At 42.0% G+C, this 19376-nt stretch overlaps 1 protein-coding gene across 1 annotated transcript in view; it reads left to right on the forward strand.

Annotated features, from left to right (window-relative positions):
• The first annotated feature begins 2090 nt into the window (after positions 1 to 2090).
• Positions 2091 to 19376, forward strand: part of LOC144253713 (BMP-binding endothelial regulator protein-like) — a 63182-nt gene continuing 45896 nt past the window's right edge. Inside the window, exon 1 of the mRNA XM_077796437.1 lies at positions 2091 to 2148. Coding sequence (XP_077652563.1) covers positions 2134 to 2148 — 15 coding nt within the window. The 5' untranslated portion in view covers positions 2091 to 2133. The remainder of the gene's footprint in view (positions 2149 to 19376) is intronic.

The raw sequence follows: 19376 nt of genomic DNA on the forward strand, positions 1-19376 counted from the left end.
GGAGACTAATGCGTCCGGTTTCTTGCTCCTTCCTAAAGCCGGGATACCCGGGCTGAGCAGAGGTGTTGAGGCGCCCCTGAGCCCCATTTTTTTCCTCAAAGGGCTAGGGCACCCCGGCGCGAGCGTGGGTGGTGAGGCATCCCCGGTGGGGGGGAGGGCTACTCAGGAAAAGGAGGAGGCTGCGATCGCCCTGGGCAGTGGAGACGCGCCTTCCCGGCTCGGATGGGCGCCCTGGGGAGGGTGGCCTTCCAGAGGAGCTGGGGAACCAGCTGGACGCTGGGTCGAGACGTGCTCTAGGCGCTGGTATCATCCAGCTCTCCTGTGCCCGGGCGCCCCCAGCGGGTTCCGGGAGGTGCCCGGTGCGTCCAATTCTCCCGCGCCGGAGGGCTGGTAGGACCAGCGGGAGCTGCGGAGTGCGGGAGTGGAGGACGCCCCGGCAGCTGCAGCGGCTGCGCCGGGAGCAGTAGCTGCAACCGGTCGCTGGCGGCGGACCGGCTGTGCGCATTCGGCAGCGTTGCCGCTCCTCTCGGTCTATCTCTGGCCGCTCTGACATCCCCTCCTCCCGGCCCCTCTCTGGAGTGGAGGGGAGGACTCCTAACCCGCGGCAAGCAACTCCCTTAGGGGAGGAAAAAGCTGCCTTGGACGATCCTGGCCGCAGGACCCCTCCTCCCTGGGCGCCCCCAACCCCTCGCCTCGCCCCCCTCCCCCTTCCCCCCTCCCCCGCCCGCTCCCGCCCGGCTCCCGGGCGCCCGCCTCCCTCCTTCGCGGACTGTCTCCCGACACGCCGGCTGAAAGCCCTTTTTGACTGCGAGCGGCGGCAGCGGAGCAGAGGCGGCGGCGCGGGACCTGCAGTCGCCCGGGATTCCCTCCAGGTGACGATGCTCTGGTTCTCCGGCGTCAGGGCTCTGGCTGAGCGTCCCTGCCGGCGCTCGCCTGGGATTACCTGCTGCGTCTTGCTGCTCCTCAATTGCTCGGGGGTCCCAATGTCTCTGGCTTCCTCCTTCTTGACAGGTAGGGGAGGGCGCGGGAGGGACTGACCCTCCGGACGCTGGTTTGGTACTTGGGAGAGGAGGCGCTGGATTGCCCTGGAGATGGGAGGGTAGGGAGAGCGCACCACCACGGTGCCTGCCTGTCGCCCGCGATGGGGTTGAAGCGAAGCCGGGGTGAAGGTGTGGGAAGGCTGTGAGTAGGTGGAGAGGTTGAGGGCTGAGGACTGGTGTCTTCTATGTGGTGATTATAAATATTCTATTTGTAGTTGAGAAATTTCTTAATTTATTTTTTGTATTTTCCTCAACCCTTATTTTTATCGTTTCCTCATATCCAACTAAGAAAAAAATTGCGCGGTTTTCCGCACACCCTCCTTTAGCAGTTTATCGGATTTCAATATCTCTACTGTGCTAGTCAGTGCTTTTTAAAGCATTAGCTTTCCAAATCTTCAATTTAAAAAAAAAAGAACTATCATTTTTAAGAAGAGTAATAATAGCAGGATATAATAATTATATGTTTTCAAGCAGGTGAAGATCTCAGCTGCTAGTCTGAAGGACATACTTTACTGACACCTGGTGCAGAAAAGAAAATGTTGAATCAATTTCTAAGAGAAGAGAAAAGAGGATTGCATTTCAAAAAAGTGATTTCAACCCACGACAGCATGAGGCAGATCCATGTAAAAGGCCTGCTTATAGACAGCGTCCTGAATTTATTTCGAATTAAAAATCTTCCCTAATGGTCAATTTGAATTTTTTGCATGTGGGGGTGTGTGCCTAGATGAAATATTTTCACAAAGCAGAAGTTAAAGATTCAGTTAAATACTTGGAATTGTGTTTAACATCTGAGAATAGAAGATCTATCAACATATTACAGTGGGTTTTTTTTAAATCTGTTTAAATGAAACTATTTAAAATACATTTTAGGAGTTTTTTTTTTTTGGTGAGTTTGATAACAAAACTCACTAAGAATTTCTGGAATTTGGGTAGATGTTTCAAGAAGGACTAATGTGAAAATTTAAGATTTTGTAAAATGCCAAAAAAAGGTTTACATAAAATCTTTTTTTCTTTCTTTTCAGGTTCTGTTGCAAAATGTGAAAATGAGGGTGAAGTTCTACAGATTCCATTTATCACAGACAACCCTTGCATAATGTGTGTGTGCTTGGTAAGTGTGGAGATCAGGTAAAATGAACTCAATTGCTCTGTGGACAAGGTGAATCCATTAAATGTAATAATATAATCATATCTTAAAATTTGTTTTTAGTTATCACAAAATTAAATATAACTGTGACATAGTTTGTGTATTGAATTCGGCTTATTTTCTGAGTTTTTTGGGTTCTGGCAATTTCCATTTTATCAGGCTTATAATTCTTCTCATTGATATCATCTTTACAGAAGTAAGTGTAAGATGGACTTTGTATGACACTGTTTCAATGAATATTACATTTTTCAATGTTTATTCTTCCTAATGGCTACTGCTACCAAATCATTGTTAACTACCAAACTTTCTGCATTGGTTCTATCATCTAAGCTCAGCAGGAAAATGATGAGATAACATTTAGGCATAAAGGTCAAGGATAAGGTATATAAGAGAGATGACTCCCACAAAGGACAAACATGAAGACAAGATGTAATCTTGGATTTCTTTCTTAGACTTCTTTGCTTGTTATACACCAGCCTCTCAAATATAGTCTGCATTTCTGATTTGGAAGCATAATCAGAAAGACCAATTTCATTCTAATAGAAAATGATGCTTAGCTGACAGCTACTTAGTTATCACTGGCTGATGATAGTAGAGTCAAACAAATAAATTGTTTCAAGTTACTTTAACTTAATAGTTAATGATAAGTCTAATAAGTAACCACTTGGGGAAGATTAAGTTATATAAATAAGAATTCTTAGATGAATCAGAAAGAACAGCATTTTTGCTGAAGAGTATTTTACCATGCCAATCACTTTTGGCAAAGCTTACTCAAAAACTACACATCACAAACCCCTGTTGGAAGTACATTAAGGCAGTCAAATGCAAAGCCCAAAAGTGATAGATGGATATTTGTTACCAGATCAGCATGCACTATGGAACTGGAGAGAGGATCCATCTCTATTTAGGCAAAAGCCAAGCTATCTGGACTTAAAGCCAAATCTTTTCCTGATAAGAGATGAGTTAATGCTGTAAAATGACAAATGGGTGAAGATGAGAAGGTGAAGGCCTATATCTAATGATATAGCCTGCTCGACTTCGAAGACTAAGGAAACCGGACAGAAACAAGTAAAAAGACATCACATTTGCTCAGATGATAAATACTGCTGCCTAATCAAAAGAGCTAAGAAACGGGATTCTTCAGATTTTGTGGTTATAAGCTGCTATGTTAATGATCTTTACTAAAGAACTTGTTGAAAAGAAGTTTTAAGTTTTTATTCCCCGTTGCAGATTTAAAAATGCTCTCTGTGCGTGTGTATCTTTTTTTCATTTCCTTCATCTGGATAACGTGAATGAATTATTTTATCTTACTCTCTTCAGTGAAAATTGTCCTGACCAAGTAATATTTAAATATGCTGAGAATTCCACATGTGAAAACATTGTTTTTCTCTTTGGCAATATTACTATTTATAAAGTTTAAATAAATACACAGTTTGAATTTTGCATACGGCTCCCAAATAACATTATGAAGAATTCCCCACATGGTGTTCTTCCTTTTCAGTACTCTACCCCAGTGGGAAATAGTGCCCTTCTTGGAAAGTGGAGATTTTAGTAATAGGGAAATAGGTGTTAAAATCCTGTAGTTTTGAAGGTAAAGTGTGAAGAGATAAAAATGTGAAGAAAAAAGATGCATCGGTTGGAATTTGAATGAGAATGATAGTTATTTAAGAAAACTTAAATCAATTGCCTACCTAAGTGTAGTAGATCTTTATATCTGTAACATTTAGGCAGCATTTGGAGGCATCTATCTGCCTTGGATGCTGTCAGAAGTCCTTTCTTAGGACCTTGGCAGTTGGACTCACCCATTATCCAGGAGGCCCATAGAGCTCTTTCCTTAGCTAGCGGCTCAGTGATATGTCACCATGACCTTTGCAGGGATTTAGGATTATGGGCCCAAGCTGTCACAGTCATTATTGCTTCCAAACCTTTGCAGTGACTTGGTAAAACTGAGTCAGATAGATAGCTGACCATTTTTCTCTTTATGTATGTTATTGTGGTTTTCTGTTGGACCTACTGTATTCCATGGATTTCAAATCTGGCCACTTGGCCAGGAGGCTGCTTGGCATTTTTATACTTAGTTTGAAAAGTAGATATATTTAGCAGATTGACAATATTAGCAAGCAAACATTTTATGAAACACTTTTTACTTTCCAGGCACTTATCTAAGCCTGCTTTATTTAATTTGATCCCCACAAAAATCCTTTGAGGGCTTTTCCTTCTGTTTTACAAATGAGGAAACTGGAAATGTAGGAGGCTAGGTAGCTAGTGAAAGTTGCATTTTATATGCAACTTATATATGATATTTACTATTTTATTCACTAGAATGGCAGTGCTGACACTCAGTCTCAGGTTTGTCTGTCTCTAGATCACTAGCCTAGAAGCAGAATAAATAGGCTATTTGTTAATTTAAAGGCAGGAGAAAGTAGGCAGGGTAAGAGGGGATAAAAGACCATTTAAATTATTTTACATTTTGGCATTCCATGAATTATTACTTTTTTTTCTCCTGGAGTCTTTTGGGAGTTTGGTTAGTTAACATTTATTAATCACATTATATGAAAGGAAAATCTCGTTATGATTTCAGCTGACCTGCAGGGAGTGTTGGTGTTGAGTTAGGTTTATGTATATTAAGAAGGTACGTAATAGTCTCAACTGAACTTTGGATAAAGAAAATAGTCATATTTAGTTTGTGTTGGTCCACCCTTTTGGCAGAAAGATACCTAAGGCTGGGCTTAAGCTCATATCTTATTTCATAACATGTACTAAAAAAAAAAAAATAAAAAAAAACCAACCTCAACGTATGCTTAAAAAAAGATGTAAAATGTTACAGTTGGGAGGAAATCAGTGGCACAAAGTCCTACATATAATTACAGTGTTGAAGCTTGCAAAACCCCACAAGATCAGCTTGGCCTGATTTAAAATTTTAAGCTCCGGAATATTTCAAAGGTGGAATGAGCTCATTTCTGTGGAGATTTCGAGGATGACAGTGGCTGCAGTAGCCACTGCGTAATTTTATTCTCATTTATCACCGTCTGCCTAGACTTGAGCATCTTGCCAGAACCAGTCACAGTTTAAGAATAACCTGTTTGTTAGTGGATGATGGAACCACCTTTTAAAGTAGGTGGCCCATAATGCTTCAGGTCCTGTCTACTCAAGGAGTAGCATTTGGAGGCATTAGCCTTGGACCAGGTTCCAAGATCTCAGGAAAGAGGTAGGCAGTTTAGGTTAAAGATGCATGTGCTTTGTTGTTTACTGACAAAACAAAGCACAGCCTTCTCCTGCCTTGCAAAATGATCTTTTATGGGCCCAAGGGAGGGAGGCCCAGACGTCTTACTGTTTAGTTTGATTTCCCCTTTCTTGCCAGAGTTGTTTTTCCCATAATTCCCAAGAAAATTCATTGGTGCCCACTCAGAAGTCCAGCCGGGGGGAGCCAGCCACGCCTAGGTAAATGAATCTGAAGCAATTCTCTGGGTCTTTGGGCATCCCCAAATCTATCAACTGTACATGAGAAGGGGTACTCACACTTCTCAGCCCTTTCCCTCTTAACTGTACCACAGGAGGAAATGGTGGAAGCCAGTGAGTTGGGTCCAGGATTGGAAACCTGAGAAAACTTTGGAGGCTGGGACTCAGAAAACCAGAAGTCAGAGCTTAGTTTGGCATACATTTTGTTCAGCAGAAAACATTATTCTGAGGTTGAAATTTCCTCTTTTAAATCCAGAGGTGCAATGTAGAAATGGACCCTTTGCTCATAAAAAAGCCATGTGAAATTCAGTGTTATAAGAAGTGGGGCCCCACCTATCTCGGAGCCAACCAAATAGTGAAAACAGAGCGGACCTTGTCTGCTCTCTTCCACTTTCTCTGTGACAGGAATCCTCTATCGCTAAGCAAGTAGCTCCCAGCCTCTCAGCCTCTCTTGGGTGCTTTATCTCCATCAAATCCTTGTGTTTTTCACTGTCCATGTTATAACTGGCTGGAGAACAGATATATATTATTTGAGCAAGTGTTAGGCATGTGTTTGAGAATCAGGGAGATAAGGTTGCAGCAGGATTCAATTGGGGTGTGTGTGTGTGTGTGTGTGTGTGGTGTGAAAGAGCAGGGAAAAGATATAAAGTGCCAGGTTGTGTTCAGAGAGCTAGAGCACTTAGTATATCCATATGTATGTGGATTGCCATACTTTTCTCAAAACTATTAGGTATCGTTCATCGATTTTGGATGCTCACTGAGGAAGCGATCAGATTTGTTTATTTATTTTTATTCTGTTTAGAAGGTGATGTGGCCAATTGCCTTTCAAGAGAACAGCTTTGAGGGATGTACCAGGGTTGTGCTGGCACATTCACAAATATCAGCTCTGAGGCAGTTATTCTTATCCACATTTTACTCAGGCTCAGAGAAACAGAGCAAATCTCCTGAGGTCACACAGTAACTGAGAGACAGAATTAGGATGTGAAGCCACTTTATTATCTACTAAACCAATGTGCTTCTAGTAGTTCTTTACTACTTAAAAATGTCTATAGACACCTTCAGAGGCTTCAGAGGATAGTTTCAGCTTCCACAGAGCTAACCTAGATCTCTTTGCAGGGAGTTAGAATGGTTTTTGATCTTGTAGCATAAGCCAAGTCTGAAACATGGAGAGGCCTTTATGGGAAGATGCAGCTTTTGACTGGTATTATATCATTTTTTGGAAAAGAGGCATAGGCATCCAACCAGCCTGGTTTCAAGTCTAACTCACGATGAACTTGAAACAGTTACCTCACTTTCCTAAACCTCCGTTTCCTCATCTGGACAGTGAAAGGGAAATCAACCTCTAGCTCATAAAGTTGCCATGAGAATTAAATGAGATACAGCACATAAAGTTTGGCCCAGAGCATGACAGATAGAAAGCTGTCTGGAATGATTTGCTTTTGCTGTTGTTGGTGATGGTATAAAAATTCTCATCACTTTTGTGGAATAGGTTGCAAAGGTTCATCAGAAAAAGATACAAAGAGAAGCTGATAGAGAAAAGCCCCAGAGACAATGATGCCAAGCCCACCATGTTTATGAACAGTTACGTCAGTAACATTTATCGAGTTTTTCTGTTCCTCCAGGCTTGGACCTGGCTGATCTAGGCTGTTTCCTTATTGGTTCAGTGTTCTGTGGGCCCTGGTGTAAGTTTTCCCCTTATTCTCTATTAAACATTAAAAAAATCTTTCCATGGAAGCGGGACCTCCTTCTTTGCAGAGTATTTACATCTCTGTGCCTGTGGGGTCACCTTCACTTGTACTTTTATTGGCAGAGAGATAGGGTTGGGACTCGGAGTGCTGTAATTCTGGAAAAACTGCCTAGTGGGCTGGCACCACGGGGATTTTCCTGGCCCGCCTTGTGGAAGTCTCTCGACCCCGTTCCAGACCCGACTGTGTTTTTGCTGCTGACTTACTCCTTGCTCCCTTCCCCATCCCGTTTCCAACCCACTTTCCTTTGGTTTTGAGATGTTGGTCTTTACCATGTGCGTCAACCGCGCCTCGACGGCAGCCTGCATTTGAAACACGGGGAGTGATGCTAAGGAGAGAGATCCTGCCCTTTCTGGAATACCACAAATAGGGCAGGAAAGAGGAGATAATGGGAAAAGTCAGGCAAAGCAAAACATCGGAAAATAAAACCAGTTAATAATAACGTATCAAAACGTCGGAAAAATAAAACCAGCTAATAATAACGTATTGGACAAACAGAGGGTATCAGTTTTTCGCACCCTCTTCTGTGGCACTTCTGCCTGGCTGGTGGCATACAGAATCCTTTGTGCTATGAAAGAATACAAATAACACCACCTCACGGCACTGGGAGGTCAAGTGTGCTTGTTGAACTTAGTTAAGATCAGCAAATGAGGTGGGTGTATATTTTAAGACTCTCGATTCCCAGTCCTAATTCTATAAAACACCGCTCAAGGCACTAGGGATATAGCAGGTCATAAATTCAATAATATTATTCTTTCTTCTGTCTTTCCACACCTCATCCCTGCTTCTATTTTGTTTCATTATTTTTAGCTTTCTCTGCATTTGAAGAATAGTGCTGGTTGGGTCCCCTTGAGGAGATAAAGACCAATAGGACTACAATTTGGTGAGAGAGACAGAGACATGCATGAAAACATTTATGGGAGTGCCAGAAAAACTCTAAGATAGACTTGAATCCACGTCCAAAGGGGATTGTAGACAATTTCTGACTAGAGCATGGTGGGGGCAAGGAAAAGTCCAGGAAATACCCAGTGTGTGTTTGGGCTATGTGGAAGTGGCAGAGTCCAGCATGCCCAGAACTCCATGGAACTGGAGGTAGAGCATCCTTGGGAACTGCCCTGGCGAGTCCCTGAAATGCAATAGTGATATCCGTTCCATTCATGTTATGAGAGGAGCCATTTAATATTTTCACGCAGTCACGTGGCACAAGAAGCAGTGTTATTTATATGCCTCTAGGAGCTTTTGAGGGGGATGTTTAAATGGAGAGAGTGGAGTTTGGACAACAGACTGCAGGGATGTAGTGTGGTCAGGTGACAGCAGCATCCTGGAGCAGGGTGGGCAGTGGAGATGGAAAGGAGTTGGGATAAACCAATGTTGCACAATCTTTCAAATTCCCTTAACTACTTTCCAGTTCTGAAATATTTGGATGAACAGATCCAAACAACTCCCAATAAGACACAGCCAGTAGAAGGCAGTAGTCATTGCAGTGGAAAGATGTGTAGGGTGTCTCTAGCACAGCCACCTTGCTAATCATGTTTCATTCCTAAAGCAGGGTGCTGCTACTGGAATAGAAAATGGTTTACCTTCTGAAGCTCCCTCTCAAAATTCTATTTGGGTGCCAGCTGTCTCTTCATACTCAAACAGTGATACGCTGCTGCAACGTTCCTTTGGCAAATTATTCATCCTGATGGATATGATATGACCTATGCTCAATGGCAGAACACATTTTACACATCAATCAAAAACTGGGCAATTCACCTTTAAAATATACACCACTAGACTTGAGAACCACTAGACTCCAAGAGGCATTTTGGAGCCCAAGTTGGTAGCACTTGGCAAGAAAAGAGATGGCAGATGTGAAAGAATGGGGTAAATTGAAGGGAATTTTGAGCATTCTAGCCAGTGACAGCATGGGAAGAAAAGAGGTTAGGGAGGTGGGAGGGTGGGTGGTAAGCTTAGACTTCATGGGGGACCATAGGCTCTTAAAAACATGGATCTGGATCTTAGTAGAGAAATCAGGACTGGAAGAGCAGTTTGTTAACTGCATAGAAATGATCTTCATTGGATTCATGTTCATTGGATTAGACGAAGGGGAATAAAGGGAAGGGAAGAGAATGAGAATAGGAAAGACAGTAAAATGAATTGGTCATCACTTTCCTATGTTCGTATATGAGTACACAACAAGTGAAACTCCACATCACATACAGCCACAAGAATGGAATCCTAATTACAATAAGTTTTACCCCATGTATGTATAATACGTCAAAATACACTCTACTTTCATGTATATCTAGGAAAAACAAATAAAAAAAAGAAAATGTTTGAGGAAGACAACAACCAACAGTATTAAATCCTACAGAGCGGTAGATTGGGCAATTCTAGAAGAATACCAGAGAAGGAACTCATCACTGTATCCTTGGACTATTTGAAACAATGAACAATGGTCCCATCTCCCTAGCACCTACTGCACATTTGCACATGGAATCAAATTGATCATAAGTAGGGTTTGTTGGCACCCCATTTGGCATGCATCCAGAACTAAGATCACGAAAGAGGATATTAAAAATTACAAAAACCACAAATTTCCAAACTTGTATTTTAAAAGATCTTAGCAAAAGAGAGTGCATAGATATCATACGGCATTTTAAAGGTACCAAAACAAAACTAATTTCATGGGTAGAAGTAATGTACTTCTGCCAAACATTGTTGGAATGTTTCTATAATTCCCTGCAAAATGGCCACATTGAGACATTTTTTACTAGGAATAAGAGCAACAATATAAAAGAGTCTGACTAATATAAAAATTTACTATTATAAACTTTCAAGTTTGCTCTATTAAACTGTTAATGGTGCCTTAAAATATTATGATATAATTTAATATCTTTGAATCAAGTCTTCACGTAAAATATTTTCTCTTTTCATCAAATTTTTTAATGCTCATTTTGTTGGTGAGACACGGCTGTGGAGTGGGGGTTTTGGTGTCTGATATCATGGATTCAGGTTTTATCCAGGTGACCTGGTAGCTGTCCATCTCTGACCAGGCACTTTGGTCTCTCTGAACCTTAGTTGTGAGGACTGGGGAAATCACTAATGATGTGTGTGCCTTCTAGAAGACCTCAGTAGGCTGTTGTAGCCATTAACTGAGGTGATGTGAGTAGGTTAAATGTGATGGATGTTTGTGAAAGCCTTTCATAAACAGTGTCAAAGGAATTATTATCAAGGGCAAGGACTTAAATAGAAGAAGGTCAAATCCAGTCATTCCCTGATATCTGTGGGGGACTAGTTCCAAGACCCCTGCAGTTATTAAAACCCTCAGATGCTCAAGTCCCTTCTATAAAATGATGTAGTATTTGCATATAACTTACACAATCCTCCCATATACTTTAAATCATCTCTAGATTACTTATAATGCCTAATTTGATGTAAATGTTATGTAAGCATTTGTTATATTGTATTGCTTAGAGAAGAACAAGGAAAAAAAGCCTACACATGTTCAGTACGGATGCATATTTTTTTTCTGTAGTATTTTTAGTCCATACTTGGTTGAACCCATGGATGCAGAAAGTTAACTGTACCTGCCACAAACCAGCTTTTAAGTACATACTTTAAAGAATACATTCTTTTGGAATGACAGGGTATTTCCCATTAATTGTTGTATGGCTTTGGGTAAGTTGCCAAATATGTCTGTATCTCAGCATTTCTGTCTTCATCACGATGCTCTTGTTAGATGGTGAGTTAACACATGTAAAATTCTCCCAACGTATTCTGAAACTTGGAACACACTTCAGAAGTGATAGCTACTGCCACTCTCTAATTTCTATAGAACTATTGCCCCTGGGATCCTTCTAAGAAGTGAATAAATGGACTGTTCTTTAAATACAGTTTATTATCAATACCTATGTCACATATGTATTCTGGATCTCTAACATCAGGTAGACAATGGAAGCAGTGGAAGTAGCTGCTGTCCTTTGTATGCAAAGATGGAAAGCCTTGTTATTTAGGGTTTAGTAAGGTGGGTTGTTCCTTTATTTTTCACCTTCAAGGATTCACTCTCTTGATCTGTGTCCATCCATGGACAACTAATCAGTGTCGTTTTCCCAGGGGGGCTCCATTGTTGTTTTATGGCACTTGCCACTGAGTTATAAATATGGCGGAGGGAAGCAAAGATGTGAAACTAGTGACTTAGTGAAGCCCAGAACTTGATGCTTCTGAGTTCTTTTCATTTTAAAGAGTATGGCACGAACTTAGATAGGGCACAGGGGAGGGAAGGGAAGAGACGGGGCAAGGGGGTAAGAAAGATGGTGGGATGAGATGGACATCATTACCCTAAGTACAGGTATGAAGACACAAATGGTGTGAATATACTTTGTATGCAACCAGAGACATGAAAAATTGTGCTCTATATGTGTACTATGAATTGAAAGGTATTCTGTCATGTATAACAAATTAGAATAAATAAATAAATAAATAAATTTTAAAAAAGAGTATGGCACAGTCCAATGTCTTCTCCAACCAGCCATAGTCACTTGAGGCATGGGGCCTCATCCTAAGGGGTCAGCCCAGATGACCCAGACTGGCTGGACTTGGACATGTGGCCCTACACATTCACAGAGCTTTGTGTGCTTGTGACCAGAGGCCCTTCAACTCCTCCAAGAGCCTCCTTTTGCTTCTCTTTAAGAGAATGCTCTGCCTTGTTGTGAAGTTACTTAGGCAAATTTATATCTTAAGGGCTGAGGTCCTCGAGTGTAAGAAGCTCGTCATGATCATGTCTGCCTACCACGTAGCTACAGTGACAGGTCCACAACCTTGGGACTTGAGTGGGAGTAGGGCTGGAAGTTTCCTGTTTATAGTTCGTGTTGTTAACACTTGGGATAGCTCCCCCCAGAAGGGAACTCCAAGTTCCAAAACATGACTCTCCCAGAGAGTTTGTCACAGAAGGTCACCCTCCTCTATAAAAGACATCCTAAATAATCATTACCAAAACACTTTTTTTTCCTCCTTCAAAAGGAATGCAATTGCATTTGAAAATATAGGGTCATATACACCTCGAGGCCTGCTTTTATTCGCGATGAAAGGAACATTCCCTCATACAGGAATATCCTGCTGTCATAAGCAAGAAATGTTGATGACAAGGCAGGAGGTGTGGAGAAGGGGGGGTTCTGAGACCAGCTCACCTCTACTTCCAAAAGTCACAGTGAAGAATGTCTACGGATCCCTGGAGCTGGCATTCCCCAGACATTTCAGGCCCCGTTCAGTCAGGCTAACACTGAAATCTTGACTCAAGCCGTGGTGTTTATATTAGGTTTTGGATGTTAGTTCCCTTGGCTTCTGGGAGCTGACTCTGTTGAAAATTATGTTTTTCTTTTAAGGACAAAGGCCTTATTGTATGTACATGTTGTGTAGTGTAATGAGCTTTCTTTTTCTTTCTTTCTTTTTTTTAAATCTTAGGTAATGGGTGGTACTAACCCAGATCTGCCAGGTGAGAATTCACAGATCTGTGAACCGACTGGCGATTTTAAGACTTCACATGGGTGATTCCGTAAGAGAAAACGACAGGGTGGGCCGAGTGGTATCTTCACTGACCACAGCATGTCCCCCAAGTGCCCTACCATAAAATGGCTCTGAGAGAGGACCTAGAACATGAGCACTGGTACCTCAGTACCACTTCAAAGAGAATGACGGTGACAATAAAAATTGGGAAGATAGTGATCATCACATTTTTAAATTATAAAAACACACATTTCCAAAATAAGTCTTGTGTTCTTGGTAAAATAAATAGATTTTGGCCAGATGGCTGTTCATGTCTGCCAGTGCTGTAGGCGTAGGCCGAGCACCTTATTTTTAGGCTCAGTGTGGTCGCTTGGCCTCTGTAGGAGCTTTAGGTCTTTTTAGCTGTGGGTGACCTCAGGGAGACCATTCCAGGAGAGACCCGCCTGGCCCGTGGAAAGGAGGTACAAAAACCAGAGGACCTGAAGCTGCCCTTCCATTTCGTTGGGTCTCAGTGAGAAACATTTTTTTTTAGTATCTTTTTCTTAACTATTTTCCCTTTCTTATTAAAAATTTTTTATTTCTTGATATGTATCATTTGAGGTTCTTCTTTGAGTCTAATTGTGGACTGTACTAATAACATTAAGTTTTCTTTAACCCTTCCCTGCTGTCTTCTGAACAAAATAATGACATTTTTATTCTTTTTCATGTCTATTCATAGAGCATCTTATTGAAAAATACTGGGGGATTCTTTTTCCAGTTTGTTTTCTATTTGAAGAGAACTGTTTGTGCCAAGGTATCAGACTTGCTCCTTCTTGGCTCAGAGTGCATGGCCTGCTTCCTGACAGTGGTGGGGGGCTCACAGCTTCTGTCTCTGGTAAAGCCTTTTCTGCCATATTTGACTATCTCATTTGGTTCCTTTATTTCTCAGAAGTTCATGAATTCTGGCAGTGGTCATGGCCTCCTGGGTCTCTCTTGCTTTGTGGATTTATGGTGTAAAAGCAGTAGCATTAAGACATTCACATAGCAGTGCTTTTTAATCTCAGGGGACACTGTTGTGCTGAATGAGAGGATATGGAAGATTAGCCAGACATTTTCCCTCTTGGGAGCCGCTATGCCTAAACAGTTAGGTTCCACCATGGGCCTGTGTTTATCCCTGGGGGGAATGGGCCTGTTAGACTTGAGTTGTGGTGATTTCCTGTTTTCAAGCACATGTGAAACAGTGGTTCTGGTGCCCAGTGGGACCCACCCGAGTCAGCGGGGAGCCCCATTAGCACATAGGTGCAGCATGGAAATCCTTGACCAGAAGAGTCTCAGCTCAGAATTTGTGGAGTAGTTGCTTAGCAGGGAAGTGGGCAGAAACCTGTCATTTTTGTGAGTCTCAGTGGCTGGGATGAATCTGTTGGAGAAAGTAGCTCTTTCTCTCTGCTGAGATATGTTGGAAAGGCATGTACCAGAGACAGTAGCTTCTTTTTCTTCTCTGAGAGTATGAGTGTATGGGTGAGGAGTTGGGATTTATTATAAGCAGTGAATTATTATTATTTTTTTTTCTGTTTCATGTAAACCATATCATGGGTGAGGGCAAAGAGAAATTTTCATAAATTGCTTTGCATACTAGTTGGCTGTGTTTCAGTAATCTAGAGCCCTATATTTTGGTATTGAGGCATTTTTATATTTGCCTCCTGCTGATCTATAGAAACAGCAATTTCATGTGGTCCAATCTAATATATATTTTGAGCACCTTTAGACTTTTTCAAGTCAGATATTTATCTGGACAGATGATTGCAATGTACATGAATAAGGAAACCTTTAAATCCAGAATGAATTTCCACTGGGTTTGTAAACTGAAAATGAAATGTGGTGATAGAATAAAACACTTCTCAATATGCGATATGGTAAAGTGCCTCTCAATCTGTGAAGCTTCAACTCCAAATTAATGAGCTCTTTGTACACCCTCCAGACCCCTCTGAGGGTGGCTGGCAATGGGGGGAGACAGACTTAGTGGGGAAGCACACGGTAGGGCCTCTGCAGGACATATGGGAACTGCATTGCAGGTCTGAAGCAGGAAAATGATTGATTGATGGTCATTAAACCTGTCACATATTTATTGAACATTTATGTTAATAATGTCCTGAGGCACTGCAAGATTGGAGAAATCCTTTGTACCTGAACAAAAAGATTAAACTATATTTGAGAAAGTTTTGAAGTTGGATATATTTGATTGCTTTAGAGGTCTTTGAAAATTGATTAACTTATACAAACCCGAGATAATAACTCTGGGCTGGAATATTTGATTAGTCAAAGTAAACAGATTCCTTGACTGTGCTAGATTTTATATATTTATGTATCTGTATTATGCATTTAATATAATATTTGAATAATGACTTTAGTATACAAACTACATTCTATCACTGGAGAGTCTAAAAGGAAAATGAGCATGAGGTGTAACCACTAGTTGTGTTTTGGACCCATAGATGATTTTGTTCTGGTCTCTGGCAGCCCTGCCCCTTCCTCCCTCACACACTTTAATTTTGACTACCTGTCTTCTCTCACATGGTCGTAGGTCGTTAACAAGTTAGTGGTTAAGAGTTTTGCCTTTAGTTTCCTCTGTTCTCCCCCAGACCCCAGTGGTGGTGGCTGTCACATTTTAATGTGCATAAGAACCACCAGGGAGTTTGCTAAAAATGCACAGTTCCCATGCCTTACTCCAGAGACCAGAGAAGCTTAGGGGCTGGTCTTTAACAGACTCTTTCCAACTGAGGTTTAATGGAAAGGGAAGGACATATAAATAGAAACCTAAGTACTTATGATCATATTTAAATATTGGTTAGGTTCCGCTGAAATTCTGTTGAAATTAGTGCAAAATTTATAAGAGGCCAACTATCAATTACATGATATTGTTTGTGTGACGCTTTCACAGAATTATCATGAGCATTAACCATCTTCATTGAAGTGGTACTTATCCTCTTCAGATCATCTCTATCGAACCTCCCCTAGTTCTTTGAACCCTATATGTTGAATATTTTTATTATAACCCTTATTCCTGCCTCCCCTGAATTTTTACTAATTATTTACATGACTGGCTTCTTTACTAGAAATTATGTTTCATTAGGGCAGGAATAGAATGTATTTCTTCTCAGGATCACTGGAAGCATCAAGAATAGTGCTTTGCCAGCTTCAATAAATGTGAATAAACATTGTTCCCATAACCTGGGGACAGTCTGAAGTTCATTTTTCTCAAATCCACCCAGTGAGATTAGACCGACTTTCTCCAGAAACCTATTTCATAGGTCAGATTAGTAAGGCTCAGAAAAACAAAGCAAAGCAAAGATCACACAGCAAACCAGTGAGACTTGGGATTACATTCAAGTACAGGACTCCTGTTCCATCCTGGGTAGACTCCACTAAAACATCTCTGAGAGAATGCTTCCTAACCACAAGGGTTGAGAACACACCCCGAGGGCTGAGCGAGAGAGACCCAGCAAATAGCTTCCCTTGGGATTGTGTTTTGAACAGTCTTGTGGTCCAGTTAGGTAGAGTCCTGACTGGCGCCTTTGGGTGGGACAGCCTGACCCACTGGGTTGCTGCCAGCCTCTTCATGTGCTGGATTCCCACAGGGATGCACACTGTTTCCTGTGGTCTCTCTGTGATGGGCAGCAGCTGCAGGATGAAGCTGATGTGACGTCTGTTTGTTGCTTCTTCAGCACGAGCCAACTCGATGTAGCAACTTGACCAAACAGCCAAGGTTTTATGACTGACCTGGTGGGATCCAGCAGCATCTGGAGGAACCCAGAGGCGAGTAAGAGGAGTCCAGGGCCAGGTGAAGCAGATTTTAGAGACTCCTTACCCAGCCCACAAACTGCTACAGGAAGCTTTCTTGTTCAGAATGGATCCATTCTGGGAAATCCTCTCTGTCTCCATCTGCTTCCCTCTTTCTGCCCATACCTTCCTCTTCCTGTTCAGGGAGAGTGTGAAGTCAAGCTGTTCAGGTTCTGATTCACGTCACCTTCGTATAATTCTTGGTCAGGTTGTTACACCGTTTGCCATATTTTTAGCGAGAATCTTGATTAAAAAAAAATTTTAAATGAGATCGGCATTCCACATTCCAGGGGTTCACCTTTATCTTCTCCATCTTTGTTATTTTTTGAGCTGTGTTATTCTCTTTCTCTGTCATTAGCCCAGCATTTCCATGATGTCACTGCTCTCCACATTTTGTGCCATGTTTTTCTCAGTCTCGGTTTCTAATTCCTGGTTTTAGCCTGATTCTGAAATATACCATCAGGTATTATGGCAGAATGGTCATTCTTCCTACCCATAAGCTGCACAGGGGTATGGGCAGTGTGCTGTGTGGAACTTTCTGGTTTTGGTGGAGTCGGAAGATCTGGTGGAGAGCCAGAGGATAGCCATTTGTGACCATGGTTAAGGGGTCAAGAGAAGTGCTGTGGGGATCATGGTGGGGCTGGCTCAGAGCAGAGTCAAGTGTCCAGGTGGGGGTTCAGTAAATATTTTTCACTAATGATGATGATGTGCTGATATAATTTCTCCTGGTGAAGAGACTGTCCAGGAGAAACTTGAACAGCCTTCAGTATGTGGGAAGGAAATTCTATGTTGAGAGGACAGAGAGCAATACTAATCCTAAAATTGCAACATATCATTAGCTTCAGTTTCTCCTTAGGCCCAGAGTGAGTCCCTAGTTGCTAATAGGGTCTTGGTTTCTCTGTGTCTTGGCTGGTTCTTCCTGGTAAGTGCAAGCTCTTTCCCGGATCCTTGGATCCTACTTACACTGCAAAGACAAAGTATCACTGTCATACTTTTTGGGATCAGAAATGGAAAGATTTTTGGGATCAGAAATGGAAGAGAAGGTCTGACTGTGATCTCTATTCAGGGCAGGGATCTGGCTTTAGGTCTTTGTATTACTGAGAAGAACTTATGTCAAGAGATTTCTCCCTTTCAGTTTTTTTTTTCAGATCTATTTCTAATGTTCTATTACCCCCTCACCCATCTTAGATATGCACCTGGTCTTTGTTCACTAAGCTCTGGTGGGTCTGAGCCTTCTTGTTTGGGGACATTAATCCAAGACCTTTACCTTGGCATTCTCAGCACTTCTAGCCAATTGGAAGTTTCCAAATCTTAACTCTGTTCCCTTAGAGATGTGGGTTGGAAGGCAAGGTGGCTACTAACACAGGGGATAAGGAGTGACCAACAGGGGTCAAGACAGCATCTCCAGGAGCCCTGCACTGTGGGTGCTGCTATGCCCTGTGGTATCTTGGTCTCTAATACCTGGCATGGTGGCAGGTGCTGAGAGAAGGTGACCTCTGGTGGTCACTGAGTTAACATATACTCCCAACCAGTGGTCACACACAGTTGTAAATCTACACATGTGTATAAGTACTTACATGTGTACAACTCCCTCCGCATTTGCATGATGGATTTATAAGAATTATGCTACTTGACTTTTCTTTGGCCTTTCTTTTCACCAGATCTTCCTTATCTTCTCAAACTTTCCATATTAAAAGATCCAACCAAAGTGTTTTCTACATTTCTCTATTCCATGAGTGATTCTGTAGAGATCTCTATATGCGGTTAGTTCCCACATTTATGTTCCCAGTCCCCTCACTGTTAAATCCTAAGTGATAGATCCATATGTCCTCTTGGAATCTCTGTGTGGATGTCTAGCAGCAACCCAAATTAAAAAAGGCCTCAAAGGAGACTTGATTGTCCACTTCTCCCCCAAACCACATCCTTTCCAGGAAGCTGCCTTGCTTCATCCACTCAGCCCTCCAACTGTGTGGACCTTGATTCCTTCCTCTCTCGACTCTTGTGTTCAGTCTCTTAGCAATCTTGACCACAAAGCCTGGAGACTATATCTAATAATTTCTAACTATTGCAGTTATCACTCTTGCCTTTAGATAATACATTATCAATGATTTAAAGATCTACAGATTATTTCACTTATTTGAGGAAAAAAAAACAAAAACCCTTTGGTGATATCTTATCTCACCCAGAATCAAGTTAGAAGATCACAGCCTACAAGGCCTTATTCTATATGACTCCAGACGACACCTCTGACTTTATGTCTCAAACCCTCCTCACTTTTCACTCTGCTCCAACACTCCTGGGCTCCTCCTTTCTTTTGCATGATATCCAGGACCTTCTCCACAGAATGTTTGCACTAGCTCTTGTGCCTGGAACCCACTTATCCAATGCATTTGCATATTCTTATTCCTTCATTCAGGTGTCTGTTTCCTTACGAGAGGATCGTCTTCTGACCATTGATGCCCACCAGCACTATCCCCTTATGCTCTCTCATTCTGCTTCGTCTTCTCCAGAGCCCTCCCAGTACCTGTCACATCATACACATGTTTGTTCCTAGCAGTCTTCTCTGTTAGAATGTTAACTCTGTATGGACATGGTCTCTCTAAGGCTCATGACATACTCATAGTGTCTGGGACAGTGCAGGCAGGGCCCATTCAGTATATATTTGTTGGATGAGTGATTTTTGTG

This window comes from Urocitellus parryii, chromosome 3, assembly GCF_045843805.1.
Source record: "Urocitellus parryii isolate mUroPar1 chromosome 3, mUroPar1.hap1, whole genome shotgun sequence".
Lineage (NCBI taxonomy): Eukaryota > Metazoa > Chordata > Mammalia > Rodentia > Sciuridae > Urocitellus > Urocitellus parryii.